This window comes from Pan paniscus, chromosome 12, assembly GCF_029289425.2.
Source record: "Pan paniscus chromosome 12, NHGRI_mPanPan1-v2.0_pri, whole genome shotgun sequence".
Taxonomy (NCBI): Eukaryota; Metazoa; Chordata; class Mammalia; order Primates; family Hominidae; genus Pan; species Pan paniscus.
This window is the reverse complement of record NC_073261.2, coordinates 89,703,883-89,716,625: the sequence shown is the minus strand read 5'-3', so window position 1 is coordinate 89,716,625 and position 12,743 is coordinate 89,703,883. Positions and strand designations below refer to the sequence as shown.

At 44.2% G+C, this 12,743-nt stretch overlaps 1 protein-coding gene across 9 annotated transcripts in view; it reads left to right on the top strand.

Moving 5' to 3' along the window:
• The window catches only part of VIT (vitrin), a 114,779-nt gene that overhangs the window by 63,864 nt on the left and 38,172 nt on the right, over positions 1 to 12,743 (top strand). For 3 of the 9 annotated variants that reach the window (XM_024927772.4, XM_003817661.4, XM_063594636.1), the window contains 3 exons: positions 3,175 to 3,366; positions 9,874 to 9,930; positions 11,084 to 11,149. In XM_024927772.4, the coding sequence (XP_024783540.1) occupies positions 3,175 to 3,366; positions 9,874 to 9,930; positions 11,084 to 11,149 (315 nt within the window). The remainder of the gene's footprint in view (positions 1 to 3,174; positions 3,367 to 9,873; positions 9,931 to 11,083; positions 11,150 to 12,743) is intronic. The other 6 variants (XM_063594633.1, XM_063594632.1, XM_063594631.1 and 3 more) reach the window with 3 other exon arrangements.

Below are 12,743 nucleotides of genomic sequence, written 5' to 3'. Positions count from 1 at the left end.
CATGAAGGAGAGCAGGCAAAAACAACAGCCCACGGAAGCCCGTGGAAGCCCATGGCTGTTAGTTGAATTTATGATACACTTGAAAGCATCTGCATTATGAGCAAGTGATACAAAGACTGCCCTCAGGATCTTCAGCCTTTCTTTAGCAAATCAATTTTAGCAAAGGCAGACTGGGATAGTCAGCAGCCTTGGGATTAGCCAATGCTGTGACAAAAAGATAATTCCGATTTTCAATATATAATAAGTTTTAGGTGGCAAAAAGTGTTCACTATTTGCAAGTAGAAGTTTTATTTTTAGTACATTGCAGTTTCATGAATCATTTACAAGTAAAATAGATTGTCAGTTTATGTATGTTTCTTTCCAAATTATTAATTACATCCTATTTCATAAAATATACAAGTGGATTTGTTAAATGGCTTTTCCCTAGATGAAGTAGGTCAAACCCAGGCCTGCATCTCCCTAAAGAGGCAATAATGCCTGGTAGCATTACCAGAGGGTAAGACGGAGAAGTACTTTGGAGAAATTAGAAACTTCCCTAGTACTTGTTATGAAAGCTCAAACTCTTTAAAATAATGAAAATGTCATAAATCAGGCAGATTCACTTTTGCCTGAGGATGGCTTGAAGGAGGCTGCTGTGAGCTCTTTAGTGATTTGTCTGACACAGGCTACAGGCAAATTTAAAGGTGACCAACTTAGCAAGAAACAAGGCAATTGAAAGATCGGTTTCCTACCTTGATCAGCTAATGCCTGCAAGAGCAGACCGAATGGCTGAATTCCAACCCGATTCCAGGAACACTGTTTGCTGACCTGCTGTCTTAAGTCAGTGCTGTGATTCCTGCAAAAGACGGCAGAGTCAGGGTGGGGAAATGAGCAGGTGCTGGTGTTGGCTGTGGGTCTAAACACCCCACCACACATTTGTTTGCATCACTTGTCCAGGACTATGATTCTGGCACTATTTTCCTGGATGTTATACAATGTCAAAGGGGAAGGTGGATGGTTCCCACCAAGACAGAAGCACCTTCTTATTTCGGATGCTATCTTCTTGGTCTGCTGTGCTGTGTAACAAAAATGTATCAACCCCAAGCAGAGTTAAGGCCAGAGCTAGGATGCTGTGGTAGGCTGAAAAACACCCTGGAAAAGATATCCATGTCCTAATCCCTGGAACCATTGAATGTTTCCTTATATGGAAAAAATGTGGGGAGGCTTTGCTAATGTGATTAAATTAAGGATCCTGAGATCGTGACGGGGCGGTTATTCTGGATTCCCCAGGTGGGCTCTAAATGCAATCACTGGCATCTTTGTAAAAGGAAGGCAGAGGGAGATTATTTCACATCCATAGAGGAGGAGGTTGTATTAGTTCGTTCTCACACTGCTAGAAAGACACTACCCAAGACTGGGTAATTTACAAACAAAGGAGATTTAGTTGACTCACAGTTCCACATGGCTGGGGAAGCCTCAGGAAACATACAATCATGGCAGAAGGGGAAGCAGGCATGTCTTACATGGCAGCAGGTGAGAGAGAGAGAGAGGAAAAACTGCCTTATAAAACCATCAGAGCTTGTGAGAACTCACTCACTATCACGAAAACAGCATGAGGGACACCGCCCCCATGATCCAATCACCTTCCACCTTGTCCCTCCCTTGACAGGTGGGGATTATGGGGATTACAATTTGAGATGACATTTGGGTGGACACGGAGCCAAACCATATCAGAGGTCATATGACGACGGAGCAGAGAAACAACTGAGGATGCTGGCCTTGAAAACTAAAGGGGCATGGCCACAAGCCAAGGAATGCCAGAAGTCAGCAGAAACCAGAAGAGGCAAGACACAGAGTCTACCCTGTAGCCTCCTGAGAAAGCTCAGTGTTGCTGACACCTTGAGTTTGACCCAGTGATGCTGATGTCTGACTTCTGGCTTCCAGAACTGTGAGAGAATAAATTTCTGTCATTTTAAGCCACCCAGTTTGTGGTAGTTTGTTACAGCAGCCCTAGCAGTCGATACAGGTACACAGGGACAGAAGCTGGCATGCCCCAATGGGGCCCAGCAGGCACAAGCAACAGTGAGTTGTTCCTTCCCAGGACCGAGGAGCTGTTCACTCTGGGGGCCATTCTGTGTCTCCCTGAGAACCCACAGTTCTCAAGACAAACCCCAATGCCCAGTGGGTAGCCACTTGTCCCCTTGCTCTAAACCTTCAGAGATATTCTCAGAGCACTAACAAACTGAGACTTGCTTTATAGGGAGCCAACTACAGCAGTGTTTAAAAGGAGAGAAGTGATCTAAATCATCACACGTGGATGAAGAGCACCATTTAGAAGTAGAATCTAGGCCGAGCACGTGGCTTGCACCTGTAATCCCAGAGCTTTGGGAGGCTGAGATGGAAGAATTGTTTGAGGCCACGTGTTCAAGATCAGCCTAGGCAAAACAGGAAGATGCTTTCTCTACAAAAAAAAATTTTTTTAATTAGGCAGGTATGGTGTCTTGCACCTGTAGTCCCAGCTACTTGGGAGGTTAGGTGGGAGGATCACTGTACCCCAGAAGTTCGAGGCTACAGTGAGCTATAATTGTGCCACTGCACTGCCGCCTGGGTGACAGAGCAAGATCCTGTCTCAAAAAAGAAAAAAAATGTAGAATCTGGATGATTCTTACCATCCAGTTAGTTCTATTACCCCATTTTACAGATTAGGAAACTGGGGCCCAGAGGAGTTGACTAGTCATGAACCAACCTAAACCAGAGCATCTGAAACGCATTCTCTAAGACTAAGTCATAGTGAAAGTCCCAAATGCACCTTTCTGTCTTCTATTCCAAGGCCAATGCTAATCAAATCAGCAAAAATCAAAAACAAAAAAATATGTACATAAACCATTGCTAGTGGTGCCAGGCAAAGTAATTCAGCAATTAATCATGTTCTGCCTTGTCTATGTTCTATGTTGCTATAGTTTTGACCTGTCATTTATTTTATTGCTATTGAATCTTTGGTTGATTGAGTGATTGCTCTGAGAGCATACATTCTTTCAGGCAAGAATGTGGCTATTACCTGGGTTTCACCCTTCGCCGTGGCTAGTACAGCTCTGTGCTCATAGCTAGTGTTCAATCAACATTTATTTTATTTCTAGTTCTATAAGAGTGTACAGGTTATTTTGTGGGCCCTGGTATAATTCCATTTTCTTACAGGTGAGACCACAAAAGCCTATCAGAGGCCACCTATTCCAGGGACAACTGCACAGCCGGTCACTCTGATGCAGCTTCTGGCTGTCACTGTAGCTGTGGCCACCCCCACCACCTTGCCAAGGCCATCCCCTTCTGCTGCTTCTACCACCAGCATCCCCAGACCACAATCAGTGGGCCACAGGAGCCAGGAGATGGGTCAGTAGGTAGACCATGTGTTGCTTTGTGCTAGGGAAATGGGAAATTGGGCTTTTAGAGTAACAGCTCTGTCTGAGCATCTACTGGGCTGGGTGAATGGGGAGCACTGGAGAACTGGGCCAGGGGTATGTGATTGTGTCCTCCTCCTAGATTCAAGGGAGGATGTAGATTCAAAAATAAGACTGCTGTCACCGTACTTCTGAAGATAGAATACTTTCCCATTGCAAAATCTTCATTTCTCCAAAAGCTCAGTTGAAGGGATGGTAGATTTCTATGTAAACATTGTTGGGGTTTATTGTTGTTGTTACTGGTTTTTAAGTGACAAATGGTACAGACTTGGAAGTCTTCAAATATTAAAAGCAAACAAAACCAAAAGAATCCCTTTAGGAAAAGTCAGCTAATGTTTTTGTTCCTTTTCTGATGGTTTTTTGTCTTACTACTTTTACCCATTGCTCAAATCATGTTGAAGGTTTTATCAAGGTCCAGTTTATGGACTTCATCTCGTACTACATCAAATAGGGCCTAAGGAGCCCATCTGATCATCTGATCTCATTTCTGCACAGACTTATATCTACACCATCCTAAGTTAATAAGCATCTATCTCACTTCCAGAACTTTTCTAGCAAGGGGCCGAAAACTTCTGCAGCTGGAGTTCCACTATTGTCTTAGCAATGTTTTCTGAATATTTCCCACCTGGTGCCACTTTTTCCTTCCAGGAGGAAGTGCTCTGGACTTGTTCTTTTCAGGCTCGCCTCCAGCTTCCAGTCACTACTGCCACGTAGCATGACCCTTCCCCCTCTCCACTCCCATAGCAGAGGCCAGCTACCTACCTATCCATCTTCTTATTTAAAAAATGCATATCAGGCTGGGCACGGTGGCTCACGCCTGTAATCCCAGCACTTTGGGAGGCCGAGGCAAGCAGATCACTTGAGGCCTGGAGTTCAAGACCAGCCTGGCCAACATGGTGAAACCCCATCTGTACTAAAAATGCAAATATTAGCCAGGTGTGGTGGCATGTGCCTATAGTCCCAGCTACTTGGGAGGCTGAAGCTGGAGAGTCGCTTGAACCTGGGAGGCAGAGGTTCCAGTGAGCTGAGATCGCACCACTGCACTCCACCCTGGGTGACAGAAAGAGACTCCGTTTCAATAAATAAATAAATAAAAATGCAAATCAGCACTTTGAATGTGCTAGCCCATCTTCTGAACACCTTACAAATATTAGCCTATTGAATCCTCCATAACAACCCTATGAAGTAGATTTATGACTTCCAATTTCAATAATCCATTGTATTGATGAGGAAACCAAGGAGTAAGGCAGTGAGGAAACTGGTTCCAGCCTACACAGCTGGGAAGTGGCAGAACTGGAATTCAAACTCTAGCAGCCTGGCTCTCCTCTTCCTTGCAGGGGAGCATCCCTGCCAAAAATGAACACCCCAGGCCCAGGCAGAGCACATCTTGGCATGATTAGTATGGCAAAATTAAAAGGTGCTCAGCACAGCCAACTTCTTCTTGAATTAATAATAAATAACAGAATGCATGTAGTACATATATCTCATTTACCAGGTATACTGCATGTATTTTCTTATTTAATCTTCCCAATAACTTTTTGAAATAAGAATTATTATTATGCTATTTTATGGATGACTCTTTGAAGAAGCTATGATATAAAGTCCCAAAATAAGAATACCGCAAAAAGAATTTTTGGTGTTCTGAAATACATCAAACACTCCTCCACCATTCTGTTCCTGTTTAACTCAGGATAATATTAACACAGGTGCACAATACTTGACAGCAAAAGAGAAACAGGAAGGATGCTGGATGGCAAGGGTTAAGAGGGGTTCTGTAGCCAGAAGTTCTCCTTTCTAAAATTTCAGGCTCTTGACTTCAGATGCCTTGATTCTTTCAAAGATTTTTGAGTATCTGAGTTAGTTGTTTGCTCCTGTTTTCTCCTTAGAGGACTTTAAATTCTTACATAACACATATAATTAAACATGTGGCATATTTATTTGGCTACGCTGGGAGCTTGGAAATCTGTTGCAAGTTGGGCTCTGCTGGTGGAAAACCTAAGAAATTTGCAGTAGTGGCTCCTAACCTGGCAAAGCTTCTTTATTCCTGGCTTGGGAACAGGAGCTTTGGACAACAGCCTCCTGGCCCATCAGTGTTCCTTCTTCATCCTTGTCCAGCACCCACTTCTATGGTGATCCACAGACTGCTAGACAAACGCTCGGAGCAAGCAAGCCATGAAGCATGCACCACAATGGCTAGGATAGGAACCAAACTGGGGAAGGGGGGAGAGCTTTTTAAAAGTTGTATTGCCTATTCAAAGGAGTTTCTGAAGGCCTAGAAAGAAGTGAAAATTAATATTTAATTGCTTATGTCTTCTTAAAATAAAAGTATTCATGAGAGACTTTCCAGAAACCATACAAATCACTCATGTAAAGTACAAATCAATGGTTTTTCATATATTCATAGGGTTGTGTGACCATCACCACAATCAATTCTAGAACATTTTCATCCCCCAAAAGAAATCCCGTGCCCATAAACAGTTACTCATCATTTCCCCAACCCCTCCTCCCCAGCACTAGGCAGCCAATTGACTTGCATGAATGCGTATCTTAAGGCTATAGATATTTGCTGTGATATTTCAGTCCAACTATATTAAATAATATTTAGATAAGTCATGTTTTTCCTTCAAATGGGCTGAAAATTGGAAAGCAAATCTCCTTATACTGTGATAGACAAGTGAGCTGCTGTTATTGCACTTATTAAAGATTTTTCCTCTTATATATGTGGCTGTAGGCAAAAGGTTCCAGAACTGGTTGTGGACAGGGTGTTCAAGCAAAACCTAATTCACTTATTCATTCAACAAACGTTTTATGGAATGCCCACTATGTGTCAGGCACTGTTCTAAATCTGGGCTACATCGATGAACACATCCCATCAAGATCCCTGCAGCAAGTCGCTTCGGCTTAGGACACCTGAAGAGTATGTAGCCAAAACAGGAGCTACCTGTGTTTGGGGTCTGTGAGTCATTTGTACTCCACAATGGGATCAAGATCTGCCTCTGATACAAGACATGGGAACTTGGAGAGGGCTCAAGGGAGAGCGGAAAGTACATAGCAGGAAGAGACAGGGGTTCTTCCATCCCATGCAGAGGAGCTGATGCAGGTGGAAGGTGGGGCTGGACACCAAAGCCGCATCATGGCCCCTTAACTGACCCATAAATGTGCACACCAGCAAGACAGAAGGGAGTGAGTCAAGGCTGGGGGTAAGGGAGCCGAAAGCCAGAGCAATAGAGACTTCCTACAGGTGCAGGAAGGAGGCTGTTCTTCATGGGAAAGGCCAAGGACAATGGCATCCCCAGGGACAGAGGGGGAAGCTGGGAGAGCCAGATCTATAGATATGCTTAGGAAAGAGTTCTGGAAAAGACAGAAAATCCCTCCAGGTTCAGCTACAGGTCTGGGTGAATCTACCACAGGCTAAGGAGGTGGAGTGGCTGTGTCTTCCTTTGTTTTCTTAATCAGGTTCATTTCAAGACATGCCATGGTTGCCTCAGCTGAGCTAGCATTGAACTTGTCCACAACCAAGGGTAGACCAGGGAGGGGAGAAGAGCGCCGCCTAGTGGCAGGGAATAGCGATGACAGAGATCCTACACCTCTCTACCCTGGGCTCCACCTTCTGACCAAGGACCGCTAAGCGAGAGAAAGTGAAATTTGAGGCAGGAAGAGAGGCCAGCATCTATCACAGCTCATTCCTTCCACATACAGTTTCCCTTACCAACACTCATCTCACCAGTGAAGGCTTATCTTCCTTAAGGTATTTGGAGAAGGCTTTTCTTAAAATCCAGTCTTACAAATAGTAAGAAAAAGACAAATATTCCAAAAGAAAGATGGGGAAAGGTCATAACCAGGCAAGCCACAGTAGAAGAACTACAAATGGCCAATAAAAAAAAAAAAAATTGTTATAAAAATGTTCGGCTTTGCCGGGCCCGGTGGCTCACGCCTGTAATCTCAGCACTTTGGGAGGCCAAGGTGGGCGGATCACGAGGTCAGAAGTTCGACCAGTCTGGCCAAGATGGTGAAACCCCATCTCTACTAAAAATACAAAAATTAGCCAGATGCAGTGGTGTGCACCTGTAATACCGGCTACTCAGGAGGCTGAGCCAGGAGAATCGCCTGAACCCGGGCAGCAGAAGTTGCAGTGAGCCGAGGTCGTGCCACTGCACTCCAGCCTGGGTAATAGAGTGAGACTTCGTCTCAAAAGAAAAAAAAAAAAAAGATGTTCAGCTTCACCAGGAATCAAGTAAGTACAAATTAAACAACAAAATATCATTTCTCAGCAACTCTCATTGGAAATCGATAATACACAGTTTGGATGAGAGTGTGGAGAAATGACCCAGAATTCACACTTCCAGGAATGTATCCTAAGGTAATTATCAACCCGGGGTGAGAACAGATGCTGTTCATAATTTTTTAAAGGAGATAATTTAATTGTTTATCACTAGAAGAATGGTTAAAGAAGTTACTATACAGGTAGTAAAATGTTGAGAAATATGTGCGCTTAGTGCCACAAGAGAATTGGCCTGGGGCAGATCATTCAGTCAAAGAAGCAGGCTACAAAACAGCATGGGAACCAATCTCATTTTTGCAACGTGTGTTGTACATGAGAGCATGTACATCCCACAGAAAAAGGGATACAACTCTGTATGCCAGAATTGTATACCAGTAACTGCTGGCTAGAGGATAAAAGGTGATTGCTTACTATGCATAGTATATCATCTTATTTTTACAGTAAGCCTATGTTATCTGCATAATTAAACAGAAAATAAGGCTGCTTTGAGGCTGGGCGTGGTGGCTCATGCCTCCCTAATTCCAACACTTTGGGAGGCCGAGGCAGGAGGATCACTTGAGGCCAGGAGTTCAATACCAGCCTGGGCAACAGAGCAAGACCCCTGACTCTACAAAAATAAAAAAAAGCTTCCGTGGCTCACGCCTGTAATCCCAACACTTCGGGAGGCTAAGGCAGGCAGATCACCTGAGGTCAGGAGTTCAAGACCAGCCTGACCGACATGGAGAAAACCCGTCTCTAATAAAAATACAAAATTAGCCGGGCATGGTGGCACATGCTTGTAATCCCAGCTACTCGGGAGGCTGAGGCAGGAGATCACTTGAACCTGGAAGGCGGAGGTTGTGGGGAGCCGAGATCATGCCATTGCACTCCAGCCTGGGCAACAAGAGCGAAACTCCATCTCAAAAACAAAACAAAACAAAAACTTAGCAGAGCATGGTGATGTGCACTTGTAGTCTCAGCTACTCAGGAGGCTGAGGCAGGAGGATCACTTGAGCCCAGGAGTTCAAGGCTGCAGTGAGCTATGATCACACCACTGTACCCCAGCCTGGGGGACAGAGTGAGAGCCTGACTGAAAACAAAAAATAAACAAACAAACAAAGAAACCTACTTTGAAATTGTGCCAAATAATTAGAACATAGACAAAAAGAGTCAAAAGCTGATTTTGGATAACTCCAGTTCTAAGACAAATTGATATTTTTTTCCATGCCCTCTTGCTCTTCCCCTTCATGACATTTGGTTATTTCCGTCAGCTGGGTTTTACGTGCCTCTTTCCCTTCCAAAGGCTTTGCATTTCTCTTAACAGAATGCTTTATCTCCCTTCTCCCTTTTAAAACCTTGCTTTAGAGAAATTGCTCAATAAATAATGAATGTTGAAGTGTGTTTCCTTCGCTCACAGAGTAATTAAGGATAACCCATTGTGTACCTCTAAAAATGATGAAAAGCTAATGCTATTTGCATCAATACCATGTTAACGCAGCTTAAGCAAATTGCTGAATGTTAAGTGACATTTCTACTGAAGGATTACTTCAACCTCCCCATGAGTGGCACAGTTGAGAATTATTGTAAGAATAATGAAGTGTAAAGAAATATGGCATTTGACTAAAAGATAGATACTTTGATAGTTGTGAAATACGAAGGTTATTATTACCTGTAGTTTTTAGTTGGTGTTTTAGGTTAAATACTCTTTTTTTTTTTTTTTTCATTTGAATTCCTCTTCCAAGGCAGGTTTGGACTGCCCAAATATAGAGCTTCACCTTGTTTCCGACCTTGGTAATGTCTTGCTAGGTTGGATCATAGAAAGAATGAAAACAGTCAGGTTAAAATTTATTGGCCGGGCGTGGTGGCTCATGCCTTGGGAGGCTGAGGCAGGCAGATCACTTGAGGTCAGGAGTTCAAGACCAGCCTGGCCAACATGGTGAAACCCCATCTCTACTAAAAATGTAAAAAATTAGTTGAGCCTAGTGGTACGCACCTGTAATCCCAGCTACTCGGGAGGCTGAGGTGGGAGAATCGCTTGAACCCGGAGGTTGCAGTGAGCTGAGATCGCGCCACTGCACTCCAGCTCTGGGCATACAGCGAGACTCCGACTCAAAAATAAATAAATTAATTAATTAATTAAATAAAATTCATGCTCTGACCAGTCAAATGTCCTTACAGATCTCTGGTCCACTGCCACCTACACAAGCAGCCAAAACAGGCCCGGAGCTGATCCAGGTAAGACCTTAAACTCCCTTTCCAGCCACTGATGAAAGTTAAGCTTGTTTACATGCAGTTCCTCTCCACATCTTTGCCATTTAATTTAGATTTGGACAAGGACTATTAAACCACTTAGGCCAACAGAAGATGCCACTCAAGGGCCCAACTTCTAAGAAAACATGTAAAGAAGTGGTTAAGTAAGCAAAGCCCTGTCCCACTCTCTGTTCCCTTGAAGCGAGTCTGTAGAGGTTGTGATAGGAATGTCTCAGGATTCAGTAACCGGGCTCTTACAGACCTGAAAAGGGACACTCTCTGGGGCTTATTTTTGAGGAACTACGGTAAAACACGAAGGGAAATTTGTATCATCTCCCAGGAAAGAGGATTTTTTTCTCTCTTTTTTGCCTAAGTAATTCTATGCCACGGGGGACAGAAACACATTCTCTCTCCCCGGGAGTTCACCTATGAATTCTGAAATGCCCCTGGCTGTCTTCATTTCTGTATGGTTTGGCCGAAGAACTAGGAATCCAGCAAATTCTCTTCTCTGCAGCACTGTTAAGGCCTGCAGAGATTAGAAAGGAAAATCTAGCAGGGTTTGATGGTCTCCACAAACTCTACGCACAGCCCGGTCTATGAGCTGATAGACTTGGTGGAAGTATACCATTCCCTCTGAAGCCACAGGTAACTAGGATCAGAAGCAGGTCTTCTCCCTGCTGGGGGATATTCGTCCACTCTCCACATGTTCTTAGAAACTGTAGGTTCTGTTTTGCTTGCTACTGGATAGGAACAGGGGCCCAATGGGCTCCTCTGGTCAGGGCGAGCAGCTTCTATGAGCTTCACAATTGCACCTTTGCCAATGCACATGCTGTTGTCCTGGACAAAAAGGCTTGAGAATGAGAACACTGGCCAGGGCAAGGACTCCAAGGCCATCTTAGGCCTCTACAGACTCGTGGGACTCTACAGGAGCCCAATCCATGGAGCACTGTTTCCTCCTGTCCCCTTGGCCAAGATTTTTGCCTCCTCTGCAACCCCCAGAAGTACAGCCAGGCACAGAGAGCTCGGCCGACTTCCAAGGAAAATCTGAACTAAGGTAATTTTCACCGGGGGCAAAATAAGGAAAGAAAGCAGCCTGCTGGTTGTGTGTAAATCGGCTGACCCTGTATAATCCCCTCAGGTATCCAAAGGCAAGATCCTTCAGGAGCTGCCTTCCAGAAACCTGTTGGAGCGGATGTCAGCCTGGGTAAGCTGCCCACTGCTTACCATCTCTGCTCCCTAGGAATTTGCTCTGTGGCACTTTGCAAACATGAGGGCCTCCCCACACACTTGTTCCTGGCCTCTGCAGCTCAACTTCAGGTCACCAGAGTTTGGGAGCATGCTAAGATATTTTAACCTCGAGAAAATGTCTCTTTGATTGATCTGTTCTCAGTGCATCAAAGAGAAAATCTTTGTCAACGAAGACATCCAAGGGCTGTCATTACTTTATGTCTCCTCAAGAGGTTCCCTCACTAAGCAGCCTCTTTGCCTCTCTGCACCTACCAGGCCCATCCTCAGACAGTCCTCCAGGATAAAGCACAAATACCCAGACACAGCACATGGTTTGGATATGGCATGGGGGATGGTTGGCAAGGAGGCACATTACCTGATTTGCATCTTCAATTTTTTACTGCCTGACAATGTTGGGTTTGTTTCAATGCTGTATTCTGCTGAATGTATTTGGCCTCATTCCCGTTTTCTGAGTTTACCATCCTCCAGTTCTATAGCTCTGGGATTCTCTGTTTCTTCTCCATTCTCCTTTATGCTCCCAATAATGCCACTCTGTCTCAACCCACACAGATGTTCCTAGATGTTCCTTTACCTTCAAATCCTACCCAATTTCTGCGGCTTCTCTCCTCACCATCATCCCTGCAACTTTGCTCTGAGTGTCTCCCATGAACTCTCAGAGTGTTCCTGACTTAAAGGACTCCCCCAACACCCTCTAGGTGCTCAGACCTAGACTAGTTATGAAGCTCCATTATGGCTCCTACAGGGGAAGGAAGCCATTTGCATACCCTGAGTAAAGGCAGGTAAGAACATTTGGAGTTCTTAGATATCCTTCGACCAACTCTCATCTCAGATGCAGTCATGTATACAAGGCAAGCTGCCCAGTTCCTCAGCTATAAAATCGTCAGATTATGGAATTGGAAAGAATTGTATAAAGTACATCTGGTCTAACTTCTCACCTAAAAATGAATCACTTATGGTGTGCCAGACAGAGGCCTTTACCCTATATCGAATAACTTCAAGTGGTAGGGAATTCCCAGCCCCTTCATTTGGTGGGTGGCACTATTAGACGTAACTATCCAGAACTTCAGCTCCTCATTACTAATTTGTCTAAACCAGTGGTTCTCAAAGTGTGGTCCAAAGACCCCGCTTTCAGAGATTCTGTGACATCTTCCCTTCTCTGACTACATGTTGTTGTGAGGACAGATTTTCTCCACATATTTCAACAACAACAACATATCACAACTGACTGCAGGAGCTGATAACAGACTCCAGCTATCTTCTATTATGATAGACATTGGAGACATTTGTCACTCTTCTCACTGAACCCTTGGTTTTAGAAAACAGTTATTTTTCGGTAAAAATTAATGCTTACATTAAAATATAATAATTCTATTGTCACTTTGAAGTAAATTAATAGTTAGGCCGGGTGCGGTGGTTCACGCCTGTAATCCCAGCAGTTTGGGAGGCCAAGGCAGGTGGATCATTTGAGCTCAAGAGTTCGAGACCAGTTTGGCCAACATAGTGAGACCCCGTCTCTATTAAAAATACAACAATGAGCCGGTGGTGCGCGC